At 42.7% G+C, this 23,394-nt stretch overlaps 1 protein-coding gene across 2 annotated transcripts in view; it reads left to right on the forward strand.

The window, feature by feature from the left end:
* Window positions 1-17,699, forward strand: part of LOC103371944 (neurabin-2-like) — a 32,206-nt gene extending 14,507 nt beyond the window's left edge. For both annotated transcript variants that reach the window (XM_008301439.1, XM_008301440.1), the window contains exons 6-15: window positions 7,839-7,971; window positions 8,346-8,466; window positions 10,275-10,379; window positions 10,736-10,871; window positions 14,126-14,269; window positions 14,388-14,441; window positions 14,631-14,762; window positions 14,914-15,011; window positions 15,096-15,192; window positions 16,504-17,699. In XM_008301439.1, the coding sequence (XP_008299661.1) occupies window positions 7,839-7,971; window positions 8,346-8,466; window positions 10,275-10,379; window positions 10,736-10,871; window positions 14,126-14,269; window positions 14,388-14,441; window positions 14,631-14,762; window positions 14,914-15,011; window positions 15,096-15,192; window positions 16,504-16,557 (1,074 nt within the window). In that variant the 3' untranslated portion in view covers window positions 16,558-17,699. The remainder of the gene's footprint in view (window positions 1-7,838; window positions 7,972-8,345; window positions 8,467-10,274; window positions 10,380-10,735; window positions 10,872-14,125; window positions 14,270-14,387; window positions 14,442-14,630; window positions 14,763-14,913; window positions 15,012-15,095; window positions 15,193-16,503) is intronic.
* The last annotated feature ends 5,695 nt before the right edge of the window (window positions 17,700-23,394 follow it).

Raw genomic sequence — 23,394 nt, forward strand, 5'->3', positions numbered from 1 at the left:
TGCACACAAGCAGGGGAAACTGTTTGATAAGAATCACAGAATAGAGCTTTGTTTGGCTACAAAAAAAAAAGAAAAACCCACCTGGTGTGTGTATTTACGTGAGCTGAAAATCAAGTAGAAATCCAGCACTTTTACAGAATCTCAGGATGCAATCAATTCTGACTGAAAGGGAACTGAGTGACAAAGCAAATCATCTGATTTTACACATCAGATCTGATTACAGGTGTCTGCTGAATATGTGAAAAGTGGTTGCGAAGCCTTTTTGTTGCTGATTTTCATTCTGGTTTTTTGGAGTCCTCATCGTGTTGTCGTCTAATGGGAAGGTTTGGAATCGCTTTGACCTCCTTTTAGCACCGACATGGACGAAATATCGACACACCGTCGCTCAGAGCGCCGCTAGAAAACACACAAACAGCCAAAGGAGCTCCGGCTGCGTTGCTCACTCATGGTCACAGTCCCATCACTAATTGAAATCCATTAAATCTGGTGCCTGCTGTTTATTTATTTTAAGCACTTGAAGGTTAACTCGCTGGTCACTCGCTCTCACTGCTTTGTTTTTTAGTTGTTGTATTTTTATAGACTCAGGGCTGCAGTGATGCGCCTACATTTAGGTGCACCCAGAATTTTTCTCCACATCTTTTGATGCCAAATAACACAATATAAGCGTCTTTTTTCCCCATCAGTTACTATGCACATTGGTAATTTCTTAACAAATTATGCAAACGCTTTGGTTTGTCGCCGCCTGCTCTTCCAGCCACCCACCTGTCACAGCACAAGACATGTTTCTGGAAGACATTGTGCTCTTTTGATGTTTTGATTCGGATGTTTCGAGAGGAAAAAAAACTGTTCTCAGCCGTACTTTGGCTGCAATATATGCATTAAATGAGAATGTACTTGTGGTGGTGGTGGGTGGCACAGCGTAACTGATGTGTATACAGAGTGTTAGATTGTTTTCTGAAGCTTTAATTTACTGAAGTTCCATAAATGCATCACATGCTTTGGTGGATGCTGTGCACAGAGAAGCCTCTAGTCTCCACTAGACAGATGTGTGGCCATAAATGAGTTTGAGAACATATCAGATTAACTTCACCTGAAACCGAGTGATTTTATCTACCTGGGCAGACAATCATCGGTGCAACAAATGAAAATGTTTTTTGGTCGCGTGTGTAACCAAAACAGTCGCCCTTTGGAGCCGTTTGGATTGAGTGTTTTTGACAGCAGTTCCACCCAACAGGGACTAATCAGGCTTTATATAGCCCACACTCTGCCTGTTAGAAGTGTTTTTGGCCACCGTTCTGATCCCAGTTGAAAGTGGAGAAAGAGAGGAGGAGGAGGAGGAGGAAGTCCCCCGCAGTCCAGATTCAAACTTTCCGTGGCAAATTCAGCCCGCTTCCTTGAACTCGTTAAAATTAGCCACCAAATTCTGTTTTCACCTGAAGACCTGTGATCTGAACTCCTCCTTCTACAAATCCCGTCAGCGCCCAGAGATAATCAGCGAGAAGGTTCCCGGTGCCAGCTGCTCCCTGGCTCAGCCAAATTATAACCCAGAGCAGCGCCAACGCCTCAAGACTCGTCTCCACCAGATATGACTCAACCTGAATCTTCTTGTAATCCATCTGTCAGGCCTTAATTTAGACCTGCGCTTGCATCTTCTTCACCCAGGTGGCATTCACTTAAGACGCTTCTTCAAATATTTATCGAGGCACATCTTAGCCCCCGTGTTGAGCGTATTATGCGGGATGTGACAGTGATTTCTGGCGCAGGTGACAGGCTGCGGATTCGCATCAGCACAAGTTGGTAGAGATGATTAAAACAGCATATCCCATGAGCTGCGAACTTTAATTGAATCCTAGACAGCTCCTGCATCTCAGGGGGGGTCCCTGAATCAGCACCGTGACACATTCAGAGACAAAGAGCGTGTCACCGGATTGGACTCGGGTTTCTATCTGCAAGAATGTTGTGCGATAAATTTCAAGCCGGTCCATCATTTGTCGGTTGAGATTTGACACAAATAAAGTTCGTTCGCGACTTCTGAGCAGGATATGCAAACAATAAAAAAAAACATTATATTGCAAAGAGAGTGGGACAATCTAAGATGTATTTGAACCGCGTTTGGCCCTGAATAGACGACGGCAAATTAGAGGCCGCTGCGACTGACCTCAAACTGACAAAGCACTTAGCAAAGTACTGGCTGTAAAAACACAGTGAGACAGACGGAGCTGCAGGAGAAAACAAACAGGCTTCACAGGGAGGATCCACCAAGAGACAGCTTTGTGATTAGTTACATGTTCGAAAACAGTAGGAAATTCAAAAAAAGCCTGTGTTGTCGTAAACCAAAAGCTTTTTATTATCTCGTGAAAAATGATGGAGAAAAAAAAGCCATAAATCCTCACATTTGAGACGCTGGAACCAGATGGAAATGTGTTAAGCCTGCATTCTTACAAACATCCAGCAGGGGGCGACTCCTTTAGTTGCAAAACAATAATTATATAGAAGTAGAATGAACTTCATGTATTATCTTGGTAAACATTTTCCTCGTGAGTTTATGGTCTCAGTCACTAGTTGGGAGACTTTTTGAACACAGCAAGATGTTCATGTTGTAGATTATGCTCCCGTTTAGGATAAAATAGACACGAAAGCAGGGTATGTTTTAGGGCGGGGCCACCTTGTGATTGACAGGTTGCTGTGTATTGGCATGCACAGTTTCCTCAAGTTCTCAATAAGGCCCACCACTCGCTCGTCATGTTCAAAACCCTAAGATGATTTCAGAACAATAGTTTACAAATCTGTGGGTGGGTGATGTCGCCACGGCTACATCCATTGTCTATATACCGCTTAATCCTCACTAGGGTCATGGGGGGCTGGAGTCTATCCCAGCTGACTCAGGGTGAAGGCAGGTTCACCTGGACAGGTAACCAGTCTATCACAGGGCTACACTTAGAGACAGACAACCAAGCACACTCACATTCACACCTACGGACAATTTAGAATCACCAATTAACCTCAACATGTTTTTGGACCTTGTGGGAGGAAGCCGGAGAACCTGGAGAGAACCCACGCTGCACGGGGAGAACGTGCAAACTGCAGAAAGATCCCGGATGTCCTCACCGGGACACAAACCGGCGACCTTCTTGATGCGAGATGACGGTGCTAACCACTGCTCCACCTCGCAGTGCCACGGCTACATCCATGTTTTATTTGCATTCTATAGTTGGAACAATGTGAACCACTGAATAATTGCAAAATTTAAGTTGTAACTGCTGCTGTTACCCTCTAAGTATTACTGGCTATTAAATCTTAACGCAGAGTTGTGAATAGATCACTTCACTCTGAAACACAGTCGTTGGGTTAGCGAAGAGCAGCTGATTTTTGGATATTTTCATTATATAGTGGTTGCCATACTGGATCTTGTGTGTTCAACTAAGCTAACTAGCTACTGGTTCCAGCTCCAGCACATGATGGTAAATATCTCATCTAAGCTTGTTTGAAAAAGTAATTTCCCCTAAAATTAAATATTGCTGAATCTGATTTACTGTATGTAAAAGAGCCACAGTAGTACACCACATCTAGCTTTTAGCAATGTGTCAGCAGTGTGTTATTCACCTGACTGGCAGACTAGAGCAGCAGCAGCCCTGCCCAGTCCTGATCCAGCTACCTGCCTGACATCCACCTGACAGCAGTGACTCAGTGACTAATTCATCACTTAGCCTGCATGGATTAGCGATGTGTCAGCCTGCTTCTGTTTTTAGCCTCAGAGTTTATATTTCATCTACAATTGTTCTTCATGGCTTCCAGTCGTTGTCACTGATCGTAGTCGTGCTGCGTCGGTTTCGTTTCAGCAGCTGTAGAGCACACTGAGGGCCTGTGTGCACAGTCAACACTTTGACTTTATGGGCTTCACATTCCAGCTGTTCATGTGATGTCCGGAGTTTTGTTTGGCATGTTTGATTGGTTGTAAGTTAACACGGCCTTGAGTCAAGACACAGCCCGCGGCCATAAACCAAAAATCCACATGTACGGCGCGGGGAGACGGCCCGGCCTTGTGCTGAAGGTCCAGCCTGCTTCCTGAAGGGACGCTGCTGTGGTTTGGCTTTAGTCCAGCGTAGTAGGCTCACGGCCGTCCATTGGCCAGGTTCTGCTGAGACCGTCATTCAAGACGCAGCGTTGTCGGTCGTTCGTTGTGTTTGGGCTGTTTATAGCAAATCTGATTTGACTCATTAAAACCATTTCTCAAGCAAAAGTGTCCATCATGTACCAAAACATGTTAATGCTGTAATGAAAGGTTAAAATGTGAGTGTCGTGACTGAAGTGATGAGCTGCAGCTTTTCTGTGTTTTATTTCATTATAAACTGAATTGCTTGAGGTGTAAAGACGTCACCTTTGGTCCTAGTAAACTGGCACACCCTTTGTTCTTAGCTATTCCCAAGCTAAGCTGTTTTGTGTAGCCACATGTGTAAAGAAAAGGAAATCCACAGACATTAGGCTTTTCTCGTAACGTCCCAATCTGAGCTTACTGGTGCATAGTACAGATGAGTAAACTAAAATACTGCATATGTTATGAGCATCCACCAAATATAATACAATCATGTAAAGACGTGGCTAACATGAATGGAAACTTGACTTTTCCAACATATTTGCACAGATTTGATCCTCTTTGAACAGTGTCTATAGATAAACTGAGCTTTTTAAACCTTCTCGTAGATTAATCGTAGCAACTGGACTTGCTTGAGTTCCTTGAAGACGTTCCACCTCTCATCCAAGAGGTCTTCAAGGAACTCAAGCAAGTCCAGTTGCTACGATTAATCTACGAGAACAACCCTGACCTGGATGACTGAGAAGCTTGACAGGCAGCTTTTTAGACCATTTATTCGACAAACGAATCAATAGGAACTATGGAAAAAGGAACTACACCCTTTGGCATCAGAAGCTACTTTTGCCCCCTTAAGCAGAAATAACTTCTCGTAGGCGTTTTGCATGATTGTGCATCAGTCCGACGTCAGCCGGCTGAAAGTTTTGACCGCTCTTCCGTGCAAAATTCCCTTGCATGTACGGTCCGTTTCAAATCCTCCGCAACATTTCGAATCTGGGCTTCGGCTTGACCGTTCCATAACGCTCCGTTTCTTCTCTCCGAGCCGTTCCTCGGTGGATTCTCCGTGTGCTTATCTTGTTGAGAGGTCCACTTCCTGTTCAGCTCCAGCTTTCAGACAGATGGTCTCGCATTATCTTCAAGCGCTCTTTGATAAGAACTCATAACTGAATCAGTGACTCCAAGCTGCCCAAAAAGCGTAACATCTGTCCGTCCGGTCCACTTTCAATGTGGTCTGACAACTGTGTGTTTGGACTGTCTTTCCAGAGCACATTTTTTCCAAAAGGCCTGTTATTTTCCTGTATGTTCATTGTAGGTTTGGTCCAATATTTTTTTTTCCTGGCTCCACCACCCATGCAGATCAAATTTGTGCAACATGTAGACACAAAGCTTTGACACCGACTGAGTTACTTGCAGATCCTGTGAGGAAATGTTGGTGTTCCTGCAGACTTCTCTTTGTGCCAGATCTGCTTTTTGGCTGAATTTTCCTCACAGTGGAATGATTGATTTTAAATAATGTGGGGATCTTTTTAAATCTCTTGCCACAACCTTTTTCCTGAAAGTCTTGGAGAGCTCTTTAGCTCTTGGCATGATGACAGTTCAATAGATAGGATAACAGCAGAACCTGGATGTCAGAGGTTCAAAGACGACCAGTTCCATGTGTCTCTCCCTAAAGAGGTTCCAATCACTGACACCTAATCTGGAACCTTTGATGTCTAATTTGATGGATTTTACTTTTTTTTTTTTTTGTGGTTTCTTTTTTCCATCCATCCGTCATCTATACACCTTAATCCTCACTAGGGTCGCGGGAGGCTGGAGCCCTGGACAGGTAACCAGTCTATCACAGGACTACACTTAGAGACAGACAACCAAGCACACTCACATTCACACCTACAGACAATTTAGAATCACCAATTAACCTCAACATGTTTTCTGGACTGGAGAACCCGGAGAGAAGCCACGCTGCACGGGGAGAACATGCAAACTCCACACAGAAAGATCACGGGTGTCCCCACCGGGACGCGAATCGGGGATTTTCTAGCTGCGAAGCAATGGTCACCGTGCAGCCCGGTTTTTTTTTTACATTTTTTTATTGGTCCAGCTTGTTCAAGTTCACTGCCTTGATTAAGACCGACTGTTTCAAAGACGAACACATTTTTGCTTGTTCAAAGAAAGCCAACGATTTCTATGAGACGTGCGTTTTTGTTCACATGACTGATGATGTTTTTGCGCCCGATTAATCACAAAATGTCCTTGCTGTGTTCCATACATGTGTTTCAGAGCATCAGTAAAGCCTTTGGGCAATGTCACAGCACACAGCCCTCAGGCCAACACATCTTATGTAAGATTAGTACGTACGTACGTTACTGCCCATAAATCATTTTAAACCCAGCGCTATCCTGTAGAAACCAACTTTCTCTAATGGTTTCCTTGATATTTTCTCGTATGCATTCATCTGGATTCGTCTGCAGCTCCGTTTGTTTTGAAGGTTTCATCTTTAAGATCAGCCAATCAGCTGATGGTCGTGTCGCTGTTGTTCTTTCGTGTGTCGGCTTTCTTGCTCGTTTGTTTGTTTGCTTTTCGGTGACAAAGTTGAGATTGCGTGTTTGTGACGTCTGAAGGGAACGCTCTGTAGCATGCACACACACACACACACACACAGCTTTAAAGTTACTTAACAGGAAGGAAACGTGACGACAGGAAGCAGTTTAACAATCCCGCCCTCTGACCCTGTTTGTTGTGTATTTGTGTGTGTGTGACTCAGTCTCCCACACTCGGGGGGAATGTAAATAATACTGTAACAAGCACCTCCTACACATTAAGGCCTTTGGCTCCGTCTCTCACTGTCTGTCCGTCTGTCTGTCACACACACACACACACACACACACACACACACACACACACATTAGCATATCTAACAGACAGCGACAGAGAGAGAGAGCGAGAGAGAGGGAAGTCAGTGGCAGTGCCAAACTCACACTGGGCAAGCCTGTGGTTGCTGTGGAAACGGGGCCACGTGACCACGGAGATGGTCACCGGGGAGACAGATGCTGCTGACCTTTCAGAGTTAGAGGGGGGGAGGGGCGTTCTAGAGAGCAGGAGAAAGGATGAAAAAAAATATATAGAGAGAGAGGGTACAGAGGAGAGTGGTGGTTTTGTCATTGTGCCGTAAAGCACAAAGAGAGGAGGGACGCTGCAGGTTTTTATCAAATAATAATCAAAGCGTGTTTCCCAATTCTCCTGTTTGAATGCGAGGTGGTGCAGACGAGATTGATTCTCCTAAAGGTGTGGAGGCCTGAATGCGCCCCACTAGACCTCTACCTATTAACAAAGCTGCAGATAAAACCAAACTATTGTTCTATTCCACCTGTAATACTTCACATGCTGATGAAACAAAGATGTCTGTGTGCTGCTGAATTGTTTTGCAATGTTGTGGCCGCTGTATTCTTGCTATATCATTGAGGGTTGACTCAGTACGTCCACAGCTGTGCAGCAAGGAGTCGAGCTGCTTGAAAACTTTAATGCATTTAAAGATAGTTCATATTATTTGTAATGATTTATTTTAATTAATCCAGCTTTTATTGAGGAATAGCTGGTTGGGATGCATTACATGACAGCATGCTACAGTCTTTATAGCGGAGTTCCTGAGGGAGCCTTCTGAGTCCATTTGCTTGAAAATTGTGCTAATTAGGAGCTAATCCAAAGACGAGGACTCTCTCTGACCTCTGATCTCCGCCCTCTGTGTGTGCAGGTCTTCACCACCTACTCCAACGAGGACTACGACCGACGCAACGATGACGTCGACCCCATGGCGGCCTCGGCGGAGTACGAGCTGGAGAAGCGGGTGGAGAAGCTGGACCTGTTCCCCGTGGAGCTGGAGAAAGGTTCGCAGCCATTGAGAGTCACTCAGTCAAGCCTCTTACGTAACCGCACACATTGCACACGATAACTGACAGGACGCTGCTAGTGGACATACACTGTCTGCTAACAACTCCATTATCCCCTTATGGGATTAAACTTAGCGCGGATTAGCCTAATTAGCAGCTAGTAATTCTGGAGGTAATGGATTTGAACCAGCAACCATGCGTGACGGCTGCTCTCGGCTCTGCATAATAGCTATAATATGGACAAACGTCTAATAGCGCTGAATATGGATAAATGTGATTAATAACTGTAATAGCAAAATATAAATATTAACCTATTAAGGATGCACATCAGTGTTTTCGTTTTCAGTGCTGACTGTGCGTTTCCTCCTCAGATAGCGACGGTTTGGGCATCAGCATCATCGGTATGGGCGCAGGAGCTGACATGGGCCTCGAGAAGCTGGGCATCTTTGTTAAGACGGTCACTGAGGGCGGAGCTGCTCAGAGAGACGGCAGGTAAACTGTGAAACTAGCTTAGCATAAACTCACTGACTGATCAGTGGGGAGGCTCTTGGCTTTGTTTTGGGTTCCCATTGACTCTTAACCAAAAAATAAAAGGCTCGTTAGCAAACTTGTTGTTAATCGTTGTCACCTGTTGCTTGGTGGAGGTTATTCTCGTAGATTAATCGTAGCAACCTTGAATGTCTTGTTTTGTCCACAATCAAAAATAAATTCAGTTTGCTGTCATGGAAGAGGAAAGACACCAGAATGATCTTATTGTTGCAGCTCGCTTGTTAAAAAAAACAACATAGGACCAAACACTGAGCCCTGTGGTGCTCCCTTCATTATTATTCTCATAGATTAATGGCAGCAACTGGACTTGCTTGAGTTTCTTGAAGACGTTGCACCTCTCATCCAAGAGGCTTCATCAGGGTTTGTTTGCCACCTTAACGAACCTCATTGTGGCAGGAGGAGCACTAACGACTCACATAACGAGGGGGAGGAGCAACAAACCCCCAACTGAAACCGAAACTCAAGTGTTAATGGCTCCTTAAGGATATAAGTATCTGGAGCTCCCAACTAGTCAGTCAGAACTGATGAAGCCTCTTGGATGAGAGGTGGAACATCTTCAAGGAACTCAAGCAAGTCCAGTTGCTACGATTAATCCAACAACAACCATGACCTGAATGACTGGGAGTCTTCAGACTTGGTGGAGGTTCCTGCAGAAAACGATTTCCTTGCTAACGCCAGTTCTAGCTCTGTCTCATTTGGTGACTTCCCACTGCAGGAACTAAGCCTGAGGTGGTGCCGCTGTTTACAGGGAATCACCCTGTCATGTTCCCTGTCAGTGTTTCGGTTCTGCTACTGTTTAGGATCCATGTTAACTCCAAGTGCGCCGAAACAACAACAAAACGCAACTATTCGCCATAACTCTGATAAACTCAAAGTAAATCTGTGAATTGTGAATAGTTTGTACTTTGAAAACCCTGTGCAATATCTGCTTTTTTCATATACTAGAATATATGCTATTTTGTTAATTTTCTACTTAGAATCTGTGCAATATTAATAATCAGTATTTTTATTCATCACAACATCCATGTAATACCACTGATATGTGCAATAATGTAATTTTTAGAACTAGTACTTAGGTATATATTGGTTATTTTTAATATTTTGCACTGTCTCTGCTGGTGTAACACTGCAAACTTTCCCTGCTGTGGGATTAATTAGGCTTATTTAATCTTAAATTAAATAATCCAGGTTTTGCTACGCTAGCCAATATGGCAAATGTCCCATTGAAGATAGCGACGCTTGAGTGACGACAGCAAGAAGGCAGAGAAATGGTGTTAGTTTTCCATCCGAGTTTAACCAATCAGCATTTGAAATCTGAGTTTAATCAATCCTGATTAGTTAAACTCGAGTTTAACTAATTAGCAATGAGGCCCCCGCAGCATTAGCTTTTTTTTTTAGCCCCTTCAGAAGTACCAACACTGGAGTAGATACGAAAATGGTGCTGAAAAAGGTTTAACAGGAGCAGTTCCTAAAATCGGAACTCACATAAAGGTTCAGGCTTAAAACGGCCTTCATGTGGAAAACAGCCGATTGAGTCTCGTCACAGCAGCTCCTCAAGAGTCGCACTCAGATATTCACACAATCTATCTCCTTTGTTGTGCTGTTACATGTATATGAAAATAAATGGAGGTTTGAAGCCCCTCAAAATTGTCGAAATATTATTTAAAATACTCCGTCAAGGTGATGAGCTAAGTAGTTCTACTGGTGGATAAGATGAAATGAAAATGTCTATGTTCTGTCTGTGTGTGTAGGATCCAGGTGAATGATCTGATCGTGGAGGTCGATGGAACCAGCCTGGTTGGAGTGACGCAGAGTTTTGCTGCATCTGTCCTCCGCAACACCACAGGAACAGTCAGGTGGGTTTCACACACACTCTCAGGTACACACAGTCCTAATCCGACATATTTAAACTTCAGCAGAATATGTTTTGGCTAAATTTACACACGTCTTTTTTTGTAATTGATGCTATTTTTTGTGCAGATTTGTGTTATAAATTGCATATTTTGCAGGTTTTTGGGTGATGTGTGCTGAAATTCTCAGGTTTGTGTGAGTCTGTTTTGTGTTTTCAGGTTTGCAGTTTGTCTGCTGTGATTTTTTTTTCCGGTTTGTTTTTTTTGGTGCACTTTTTGGTTCGGGTGGGAAGTGTTGTTGTTCCTCAGATGTTTCAGCTTCAGCGACTTTACTGATGAATTTTGAATGTTTTTTTTTTCAGGTTTGTGATTGGCCGGGAGAAGCCGGGGGAGCAGAGCGAAGTGGCTCAGCTGATCCAGCAGACTCTGGAGCAGGAGCGATGGCAGCGAGAGATGATGGAGCAGAGATACAAGCAGTACATGGACGACGATGAAGAGGTACACTGACGTGCTCAAACAGGAATTTGTCTCGCTTGCAGCAGCTCTTGCCTTTTGAAACGTCCAAAAATATGAGCAAGTGGTTGTTTGTGGTCGGTAAACACAGACTCTAAAAACATTTTGTGTGAATAAAACCACTCCAGAATTGAAGGACGGCGTTCTGCTCAGTCAGATGTCCTCCGAGGTTCTCCGGTCTGCATTTATGAAGCGGGTCCTTTCAAATCCCCTTTATTAGCTCAGAGCATCTTCGGCTGATGCTGCTTTGTCAGCCTTTGTTAGCCACAGGAAATCAAAAGAAGTGTGTGTGTATATGCACACATATCTGTGTGTGTGTGTGTGACAAAATGTCCGTCTGTGTGCCACCACGTGGCCACTGGTTTTAAAACCAGTCCAGCTTCTCCACCTTGTGGTCAGAGTGTGTAACAGAATCACAACAGAAACCATTTAAATTACCGGTCTGTCTTGTAATTAAAGGAAAAATATAATTAAAAACTGAAAATGACGGTAATTGTTAGCATTCGACTGGTTTTAGGGCAACAACAACTGCACTGCAAAAAAAGAGTCGCCCAAAAATAAGATATAAACAGTAAATATGAGAAGAAAATGACTTAAAACTAGTGAAATTATCTGTCCGTGCATAAGATTTTTAATGCTCTATTTAAGATTGTACTGTAAAATCAAGGACTAAAAATGAGTAAATAACTTTTAAAACAAGCCAAATTATAAGCTTAAGCACTTGTAAGTGATAGAAGAATGTAGCTGACATATTAATAGGCTGGGGTATTTGTGACCATTGTTTATATGTTGTTGTTTATCTTTGTTATACCATCACTTTCATGGATCGTTTGATGTATGTTGATGGCGATCGTATAATGGATGGAAAAATATAATAAATAAAAAGTTAAAAAAAACACACAAAAAACAAGCCAAATTATCTGTCGTGTCTAAGAATAAGATTTTAAATCTTGGCAAGTCCCAGATTATTTGCAGTGTGAATATATTAAAATGAATATGAACTGCAATCAGGAATCAATAACTGTCAGAACACCACAATGCAGTGAGACAGAAATAAAAGATGATGTAATTTGATACTTCAATTAATATACATTAAATATAAGATCTAATTTATGATCAAATTAAATCTAATAATGAAGCAGGTCTTAAAACTCGTGTGCATAAAAACAAAACAGAAAAAAAAATGTTCTGTTGACATAAAATAAATATAAAATGCTGAAAAACAAAAAAAGACAGGACAACAACTTGTAAGATCAAATTCTGAAAAACTAAAACACCAGCTAAAAGCCACTGAACACATCTTGAAGATTTTCTTAAAAGCATCAGAGGAGGAACGTTTGATTAAAAGAGGAGCGCTGGGCTAACGGTTTGTAGCCACCAATGCAAAAGCACGATCTAGTTTATCCACAAGCTCTGAGTTATTTTAAATATTTAGAAAACACTACAGGGTTTAACTGATTGTTTATGACCTCTAGACATCAGGGCAGCACGGGCAAAGATTTCCTGACTTTTAGGTGTCAAACTGTTAAAGCCCTCAACAACCGAGTAAATCCCACATCTATACAACTCAACAACCTGCAGGTTTTCTGTTCAGAACGTCACTTTAAGCAGAGCTGTGACTGTCCAGCTGCCTACGTGTTGTGAGAAACGGTCGGTCCACCATCACACCGGCTGAAGTGAAAGCGTTGGCTAATGCCGGCTGACTCACGGCTCTGTGTGGTGGGCCACGCTCATCACGTAATACCGATACAGACGAGCAGCATGTGCTCTGGTTTGATGCAGCCTAATAATACATGCAGTCAGATGTCCAGTGAGTAGAAAAGTGTTGCTGCAGACGCGGCGCGTAACGTCCAGGAGTGATATATTAAGTGCAGCGCTATGTTTTAGTTAATGTGTTTTTGTCAGCTTTTAAAGTTGCCGTCAGCCTCAGAGGACACGGTGGACATGAGCTAATGTGAAGCTAATTTACTTTGTGATGCTGAAGAGAAGAAGACAAATGATCAGCAGGCCGGTATTGATTATGTGGAGCCTTTTAGCGGATGGCAGATGCTGCTGCTGCTGCGTTTAGCTCCAGCGTCTGACTGCTGCCAACATCACTCCCTTCTCTCCATTTGTAACTCCATGCTTAAGCTAGCTGCCATTTATATCGTTTTACATGACGTGTCCTCCTCTGAATGAAATGAAACCGCCGCTTATGAAGAGAGAAGCGACTGGAACATGGGCTGAACGCTGAGTGGTGTCATTTATCGATGCCACTCTGAAGCAGCAGCTAGTTAGCTTAGTGTAGCTTAGCACAAAGACAGAAAACAGGGCTTAGCGCTGTGTTAAAGTGACAAAATCTGACACAAAAGCTCCCTGAGCTGCTGCAACCATCATGTAAACACATTTTTTCACAGTTTAAACAAGCGAAACGTAACATAAAGCATTAGAGATGTTGGTGGATTGGACGGAGCCAAGCTAGCTGTTCCCATTTGTTTTGAGCCTTCTGCTAACATATGAGAGTGCCGTTAGAGAGCATAAAAACAAAGTTCTAACTCTAGAAATCATAAAAAAGTCAACGCAAAAGTTGGATTTATTTGATTATTTATTATGCAACAATACAAAGCAAAAATTAAATTAACATAAACCACATTTTTCCAACATGTGTTACCAAAACTGGAAAACAAAATGGTCACTCTACATATTTTATGTTTTTAATTAGTTTCCGTACTTGTCTCCTTTCTTTTCTGTGCAAACACAGCCTGCAGTTCAACCTAAATTTTTATCACATGACTGTGGGTCTATGTAGTTGTTCTAAGGAGCACAGAAATTTCTGTTTTTTTACACAATCTGGCAGCGTTTTGGCAAGTTTCTACTCAAGACATGTAGAATAAAGTGATTTTTTTCCCCCCCAATATGTATTTTTGGGCTTTTTGCCTTTATTCAAAGCAGTAGAGATAAACAGGAAAGGGTCGTGAGTGGGGGTCGAACCCCCATCTTATAACCCCTGTTGGGTCGCCCGCTCAACGAGGTGAGCTGTAGGGACGCCCAGAATAAAATGATTTTGATTCGACGAGCAGTTTAAAGATTGTCTGAAAGGTGAAAATCCAGTGATTCTCTCTGTTTTTACATTTTCTGCCTCTGATAAGTGAAGCCATTTTCATGATTTCTTTTACCAACATTCCTTTCAAAGCTCCCTGCAGGTGTCGAGGTTCACACGGTTAACAAATCAAACTAAACTTCTCTCCATTGCCCTGCAGACAGGTGAATATGCAACAGACGAGGAGGAGGAGATGAGTCCGATGTTTCCAAACTCCGTTGAGGTGTTCGACCTGGCAGAGAACCAGGACATGTTGTCTCCTGTGGAGATGGACCCCGAGAAGCTGGCCCACAAATTCAAGGAGGTAAATGTACATTTTGATTCTTGCATTCATAGTTTATCGATTCCCAAATTGTTTTGTTTTCTTCCTTAAAATCAGTCGCACTAACTGACAGATGTTTTCCGTCCATATTTGTCTGTAGCTCCAGATTAAACATGCGGTGACCCAGGCGGAGATCCAGCTGCTCAAGAGGAAGGTGAGTTCATTTAACATTCAGTCCTTCTCATCATGCAGAAAAAAAACAAACCACTGCAACATCCAGGTTGTGCTGCAGAGGAGAGTAAGGATAACATCAGTTCTTTTGCTGGCTCAGCGATGACTTAATGCTCGCTCTGCCTCCTACATACCACTTCCTCCCTCCCACACTGACCCCCTTTACCTCCAGCTGGCTCACGCGGAGCAGGATAGGTTGCGTTGGCGGATGGAGCGTGCTCAGTTGGAGCAAAACATCCGGGACAGCAAAGAGAGGATGGAGAAACTGGAGGGCTACTGGATGGAGGCGCAGTCGCTGTGTAAGGTAATTTCATAGAGAGCAAAAAAAAACAAACAAGAAGGCAGCTGTGAACCGAGAATGGGATCAAGTCTGTTTTTCTCATCATTTAAAAACTCTTAATGGGTTTATAATCTCCCCAAAACGAGTTACTGACAGTGAGTTTGTGCGTTTCCAGGCGGTGGATGAACACCTGAAGGAAACCCAGGCTCAGTACCAAACCCTAGAGAGGAAATACAGCAAAGCCAAGAGACTCATCAAAGAATACCAGCAGAAGTAAGGAAGGAGGGGCAACATGAAGGTTTGAGGGGAGAGAAAAAGACGCCATTAACGCCGCCTGTATGTGTGTTTGTGTTGCAGGGAGATTGAGTTTCTGAAAAAGGAAACGGCTCAGCGTCGAGCGCAAGAAGAGAGCGAGGCAACACACAAAGAGGAGACGGACAACCTGCAGGAAAAGGTCGGTGACGAGGGACGCCTTCCACGAATAGAAAACTTTTAAAAGCCGACGTTTTTGCTTTTTAATAATAACATTTAATAGCATCCGCAGTCGAAAAGTCTGCAGCGAGAAAGGTCACCGAGTGGATTTTGTGTTACGTTGTTTTTGTTTGTTTTCTTTTCAGTAACACAGAAAAGCTTCACTGTAAAAAATGTCAGCTTTAGGGGATCACAGCGTCCGTCCATCTCCACCTGAAATATCTTAAAAATGATTAATTTAATTGCATATTTTTGGGGATCCCTTAATGCTGCCTGTAGCGCCACCATCAACCATCAACTGCTAATGTTCAGATTTTCTTGTCATTTTACGAGAATGCTGAGCAACGTTTGAAGAGTAAGGTTGTAGTTTTAATCAAAGAACAAGTAAAGCTGTTACGGAAAGTAAGTTGAAGTGATTTTAACCAAAGGGTTCTGTTTTGAGATGAGATCGGGTCGATTTAACCGTCCATTCAGCAAATATTTCTCCTGGTCTCTCTCTCTCGTTACCACCGAGCATTCCTGAATTTGGTCATAAGGACCAGAGTTACTGATTGCTGATGACTGACTGACTGATGGCAAGATTCACCTGTTGCTTTATGAACATGTCTCAACTGAACTGTGGGCAGATAGTGAACACACTGGGGTTGGATCAGTTAATAAAGTGTTCAATGCTGCTAGCAAAAAGGCATCAGTCTTCATGTTGTTGTTGTGAATGCGTTAGGTTCTTGGGTTGTTGGTACGTCTGTTTTTTTTAGGCTGGCTTTGACACCTGCCAAAGGGACTACCGATGAAAACTAGCTTAATTTAGCTAACTCGGGCACGTTTACATTGTACAATGTTGATTAATGTGCATTGTCCCGTGTCAAACAAACAAACAAACAAACAAATAAATAAATGGCGTCACTCGGACGTTTGACATCCACTTGAACTCAAGGATGAAGTGATCAGATTTTGGTGATCAAAGTATAACAACTCAAGAATTCATACATTGATTATGACAAATTTGCACATAAACTGATACAATAAGACGCTGACGTTTAATCAAATGATCAGTTTCACATTTTAATTCCACGATATGTCTCAGTAACAGAAGAAGAGACTGTGACCATATTTCACATTTGATCCGAATTGGTGGCCATGTTCTCGAGTAGAGTTTTATTGACTCCCTTCAAAGTCTAGATGTGAACTAAATTAGCCACCGAACCAACTGACTAACACGACATCAAACCAGCTAACAGAACAAGACTCTCTGTTTTTAATGTAAGTGTATTCACCCGCTGTGTCGTCTCCACAGATTACCGACTTGGAGACCAAAGTGGATGCCTTGAAGACCCCCAAACCCTCCTAGACTGCTGCTACTTCCTACCTCCTGTCTGTGACTGGAAGAGGAGGAGCTCTGCCTTCATTCTGACCGGGGCTGTATTTTATTCCAATCAACCATCAAACTGCACGGACAGGTAGCGCAGGAGAGAAAAAATAAAACAACAAAACAACAAGGACGACAGCTGTACAATGAGGAGCGTGGTGGCATACCGACGAGGAAAGACCTCTCATCTGACATCAGCCAGTGACGTAGTGCCCTGTCAGTCAATAACCAATCCCAGAATGCACCTCCTGTAATATCTACAATCCTCCTCGTGTGTCTTCCTGGCAACCGGCTTGGCAATCAACACGGAAACCACGTTCTTCAATTCATGGATGATCTATTTTCTCCTCTTCGACGGTATCTTCCCAGGTTCTATTCATGAAATTAGTTTTTAAAAGGAAAAAAAACAAAAAAAGAAGCGCTTTTATTAACCAGGCTCGTCACAAAGTGCTTTATAGAGCGACGGAGGGAATAAATGCAAAACATACAGGAACAAAAAGGACAAACGATTGTCGAACTCAGTGGACCGTCTTGTTTTTTTTCTTCTTCTCCGGGGGGCTGGAACTTGACGGGATCCTTACGAAGAGGACAAACGTGCTTTCTGTTCTGTTGATCGTTTGAATCAAAAGACTACAAACAAAAAGCAGTGGCCGTTTTTAAAGAGAACCTCGGTAGTAACACAACAAGACTCTGAAAAGGAAACAGCCACCACCCCGCCGATAGTTAAGTAATAAACAAAAAACTATGAAAACAAGATCGCCGACAGATTTCCGATCAAAAAACTGTGAAACTACAGAACGCCCCGGCCCTTTGGTTTCTTCTTTTCCAGCCTAACTCTCTGCAAAGCGACGGAAAGAAATCAGGCAGAAGCGTGGCATTTCAGGTCTGAACCGTGGTGGCGCCCGTGTTTGTATATATTCTATACATTTATTTAAAAGTGTTTAAGTGGCTTAAGCAATTAAGTGGATCCGAGAGTTAAGGCGGTGCAATGAGCGGAGGAAGTGGTTTCGGTAGTCCTCAGTCTGTTTCATCTCTTCTTTTTTTTTTTTATCAACATCAATGGCAAACAGGGTGTGAATAGTCTAATATGTGCTTATAGAGCTTCTAATGGTGTATATTTGTTGGTGTTTACTACAGTATCTGTGGGTTTACATGCACAGCAGTCGATTGTTGTTCAGGTGCAGGGAGAGATCTTCGCTTACGGATTATCACGAAAAAAAAACTGTGTTCTGAGGCTGTTTTGTGTGCAGCTCAGGCTACACGGCGAACTGAAAATATTCAGTTAATTCTTGAGAAATCGGTCGCTCAAACATCTCTTAGAGGCTTAAACTGATCGGTTGAGTTGATAATCAGTGAGTTAGCCAAAGTGCCAAATCAGTATTTGGAGAAAATTCTATGACAGTATAATAGGAAACTCTTATTTTTTTTCTTAAATTTATAGCTTGCATGTCCCTAAAGGATGCTCTGAATTAGGTATTAAAAACTCTATTTTTAAAATAATATACTGAACGAAACGTTTGGCGATAGAAAAATAAACATATCATCGTTTTTCTCTGCACCACATTTACCATCAGTGATCTTTTCTATTTAAATTTGTGAAGCTTTTAATTTGAAATTGTACAACCTGGAAATTACCTTCAGAAAAAATTTCAAGAAAATTGAAAAATTAAAAAAGTACGTTAGTAAATGTAGTATTTCAATGTCAACACTATGTATTGAGTAGCAAAAGTTAGCTTGTTAGTTGGGCTGCATAGCTGTGGGTTAGCTTGTTAGCCTGCTAAGTTATGCTATTAGCTATCGAGGTATGCTAATTTAGCATACTGGAACCCCCTCCACAAAAAAAAGAAATTACAATTATCAGGAATGAAAGCGTCTTAGCCAGTAATATTTTTATCAGTGTTTGTCGGTTCTTGTTAGCGCATCTACGCTACAGGATAGCCTCTGAGAAATGTTTGCGTCGTGAGACTTTTAGCAGGGATACGGTGATGTTCAGATGACTGTGTGCATGTAAACACGCTCCACATCTCATAGTAGGAGGACAGTAGAAGGTCCCAGTGCCAGTGTTACGCCTGTAGAGAATGAACCTAAGTTAGCGATGCTGGTCTGACACGAAGCGTTACGGTGGTCATCAAAGGTCAGACATTCAGGAGTCCAAGAACCACCGAGAGCGTATCTAGTTCAATCCACACAGAAAAGGTCTTTATGTTTTCCTTCTTTGGTCAGATAATGGCTGTGAACAAGCAGGTGGTAAAGTCTACAGCATTAAGATGTTTGGTAAAAATGCTTCCGGAAGTTTTTCGAATTAGCTAATAAAGAATTCACTTAGAACTAAATTGGTCGAGGATGGAACCTGTCCCACCGTCTACGTGTTTATAAACTTCTATATTTGGCTATTCTGATGTGAAACGTACCCACTGGTTAACGAGGACTGTGTCATGTTCCAAATATGAATTTTACGAAAAATGGTGCTTCGAAAGACGGTGTTCACGAAAAGTGTTGGACCAAAACTTTGAACGGGCAGATGATGTGTTTTGGTGCTGCCATTCACCGTGGGAATTATTATTATTGTTATTATTATTATTATGAGTTCATGAATGTGTTTATTGAGATAATACAGCTTGCTGGCAAGTTCTGATTAGGTCACATTACTTGAAAATACTTGAGTACAGTACAATCCAAAAAAATTGATTTAAGCTACTCAAGTGCTAATCAACAAAAAATGGAACTATTTTTGAGTTTGGCTTCGTCCTCTTGATTGAGGAACTAGTCAAAATCAGCTTCAACTGTGTGCTTTAGTGCTGCCTGAAGTGCAGGTTAATAATCACATTTCCCAAAGACAAAATTGTGTCATGCAGTGCGTGTTGCGTTTGTTTAGCAATGTTAGCGCCGTGGTTCTGTGGATGGACACGTCAATCTGTTGCTCCACCACTTTGATGTGAACTACAACACTGTAAACCTAAGACGTTCATGGTGCCCAGAGGATGAAGCATGGTGACTTCCCCTCTAGCTACACCAGCAGCTTAAAGGTGGAGTCTGCGAGGAAGATTGTTGATATTTAGCTAGTTAGCACATTTAGGTAGTTAGCATGTGCCAGATTTAGCATCCCTCTCGCTTCTCGTGCCTCGTTTCCTCGCTCCGTGCACCAACACGACTCACTGGATTAGTGTTGTGTGGTCCAGGCCACCGTCTTTGTTCCACGTCTACGGAGCCAGAGTTGTGTTTGAACACCGGATGTTTCTCAACGCACACAGAACTGACACTTAGCAGCACTGAAGAGCTGTTCATTGAATTTGACCACAAAAAAAAAAAGTGTGTTGGGTTAAAATCGCATACTCCACCTTTAATTTATTCAACACTTTGGCTCTCTTATGAACTGATGTTAGCGTGCTCACGTGTTAAATCAACATGGCTAACATGATACGTTCATAGACTGTATAGAAAAGAAGGAAGTCGCTCATTCACCTGTTGGTTTTGAAGGCTTTGAGTTTGGAATTATTTTGAAACCGGACATCATAAGCAAGAGGCGGGTCTGACTGGGAGCTCAAGGACGCTGATATGCTAGTGACCTGTCAATCGTAAGGTAGCTCCGCCGAAAGCATGCTCTGCTTTCTTGTCCATTTTACTCTAAATGAGACCGTAATTTTAAAAATGAACATCCTGCTATGGCAAAGGGGAACTTGAACTAGCGACTGAGTCCATAAGCTCATGAGGAAAATCTTAACAAATCAAATGAGACGTGGGTCAGTTTCCAATAGACTTGTATACAATCCGACTTCTTTTCGCAACCGGACGAGTCGCCCCCTGCTGGCTGTTAGCAACAATGCCAGTTTAAGGCACTATTCTACGTCCATCTTTTCTATACAGTCCGTGAACTCTAAACCCGCCCAACATCCGCATGTTGGCATCGTGATTAGCATGTTCGCGTAACAATGTTAGCTCGAAGCACTGCTGCGCCGCACAGAGCTAGTTAGCATGACCGCACATTCTCGTTAAAATCATAAACAATGTGAAATATGTAGTTTGCTTTAAATATCTTGCAAACCCCAAATAACCGCCACAGATCACGACCGTGTGGTTTGAACAGTGTCATAAAAATTACACCTCCAGGCTAAGTGATTGGTCCGTAGAAGCATGTGAGCCTAGCCACACCGACTCTAATAATAGTTGAAACTGTGCTTGATCCCGGACCTACTGGAATTCATTCTTAGTCTTTGTATATCCACAGATATTTTCAGTAAGAGAAGTGTGCGTACTCAAACAGGACTGTGAGGAACTGATGAACAAGGAGGACTGACTCCAAAAAACTCGGTTGATGTTTTCATATAAGGTTGACAGATTTTTTTAAATTTTGTTTTTAAGGACTTCAAGTGTTTGTTTGGAACTTGCAGTATGTTTAAACTGTAGTCTTATCAGATGGGAACAAGGGTCAAGAGCATTTTTAGAGGAATGAAAATCAGCCATAAGCGACTCTCTTGAGTATTTTTATTTCTTATGTATTTTTATTACAGTTTCATCTCTATGTCGGGGAAAAAAAGAAAATGGAAAAAAAAAAAAAAGCTGTACAAAAGCTGTTGTATCACCAAATCGATTCCTGGTCACTTTGGGTTTATTTGTCTAAACACAGTAAGTGATCAGTTTGCCTTTTTTCTAAGTTAACATGCTGCTTTTTTGCCTCTACGAAGCCTTCGGATGTGTGCTACCTGTAGCTGACTGTCACTGTCATGTCTGCCCCCCCTTGTTGCTCGTGTCTGCATCAAAGGACGGGTCGGCGGCGGCGTTTAAAGAGCGTTTGCCAGTGGTTCCAGACAGACTGCCGCGTTGAAAAGACTGACAGATTGTAGCACTACAGTATTTAGTTGCAGATTGTAGACAGACTGATGCCTTTCACCACGATGCTGTTCTCGTGTTGGTTCGTATTCTGGGACTGACCTTCAAAAACCATTTCCCCCCACCAGCAGCATCTGAGCAGCTTCACTAGAGAGGGTTTAGTGCCTTGTTGAAGGGTTTAGGATAATGGTTACCGGGAGTAGACCAGAGTTGTAGTCTCTAAATAGGTGGTTAGTTTGCTTCTTTTTTTTTGTCCCCAAGTGCTTGTACCGCTGTTTAAATGCACCACAGTGTTATTAAGTGAACACATTGTGCGGTGAGTCTTCGATAGCATTTCCCGTCATTAGTGGCCCGAAGCCTTGTGCTTGTGCCGACTGCTAGAACCGTCCCCCGTAGAACCCCTTTCAGGTGCATCCGAAAAACTGCTGCGCATGTCTCGAGGCTGATTGGTTAAACTCAGAGAGGAAACAAGCACCATTTCTCGTCAAGTAGCAGTCGTTTCCGCTCTAACATCGCTAGCTAGGCTAACGTACCAAACATCTATCGTTCGATGTCCCACATGCCTTCTTCCCATTGTGCTGCCATCTCTTCCCCACATGAAGTAAAATAAAATGTAATCCATCATTTTTTCTCTGCGGTAATTTTCTCGCTCCTCCACAATCCAACAAGTCGAAACAGATCTCTGCCCTCCGCCAAAGGTGTCTTCCTGTTAAAAGGGAGTTTTTCCGAACTTGTCAACTGTCCTCGTTGCTGCAAAAAGTGGTTTCGTTTCCATTTTCCTCGTAATTTTGCAACTACAAATAACATGAAATTATCGGCACTCCGTACGAAATTAGAAAAGTCCCAGAGGGTTAAAGCCCAGGGTTCACTCTGGTTTTCTCTCCTCTGCCAACACTTTCTCTTTTGCCAGGCAGCTCCCACCGTTACTGCAATTGTTCATCTAACTGTAAATCAAGCGGTTATTTTCCCAGGAGGCCGCAGGCGGAGTTGCATCGTGAAAGCGATCGATGTGGGGAAGTAATTCAAACGCACGAGGCGGTGTCATTATTCTGAAGCTATTACACTGTGCGATCCGCATTCACTTCACAATGATGCAAAGATGAGTCGATTAGCACTTTAATGTGCTGTAAACAATGACGCAGTGCACCACGAAACCGTCACCAGTAAAGAACCACGACTAAAAGCTCGGTCAGTTCACTTAGTGCTTGTGCTGGTTAGTGTCTCCGCTCCCAGAATGCCTTTGGTTGGTGATTGTCTTGCATATATATATTTTCTTGCAAGCCCAGTTCCTTCTGACCTTGTTTGACACGATGACGACCATTTTTTTGATGCTCAGGGTGGGAGATCTGTCTGGTAACCACTGGTAACCAACCTGTAAACACCGTCCAGCCGTCCCACTAGAACAGATCTGTGCTCACATCATGCGTTACACTTTTAGGAGACTGAGGAAAAAGTGGTTCAAAAACATCACCAACGAAAGCACTACAAGAAACGTCTGTTGAATCGATTTTCCATTTGCATTGTTTCATTTCACTGCGAAACCCAAAATTCACTGCATCTTTGAGCAGGTCCGTCCTTTTATTTGTTTGTTTTTTCTTTTGTTTTTGTTTTTTTTAAATATTGACTCTTGGCTTCTTCAAATAATGACTGCTGAAACTAGACAGAGGTGTCACGTGGTTTTGCTAAACGAATAGACGGAGCAGTGCCAAACAATGTGAGCAGGACAATCTGACAGCGTGGAAGCAGACCTCCGAGTGCGTCTCGGCTTTGAAATACAGATTTCCTTCTCTGCCTGGTTCTGTTCTCCAGTTGATGCCACCATGTTTGTCTGAATCAATACCTGTCTGTCAGCATTAATAAATAAACCTGAAATATGTTGAACAAGAAACAACTGACGTACCTTTGTACTCTGCTGTTAACTTATGGTGGATGTGTGTGTTCTTGACTGTTTATTGTTTACTGCCGAACCCTAACTGTCCCTTTATTTATAGA

The sequence above is a fragment of the Stegastes partitus genome, unplaced genomic scaffold (genome assembly GCF_000690725.1).
Source record: "Stegastes partitus isolate 25-593 unplaced genomic scaffold, Stegastes_partitus-1.0.2 Scaffold1672, whole genome shotgun sequence".
In the NCBI taxonomy this organism is placed as follows: domain Eukaryota; kingdom Metazoa; phylum Chordata; class Actinopteri; family Pomacentridae; genus Stegastes; species Stegastes partitus.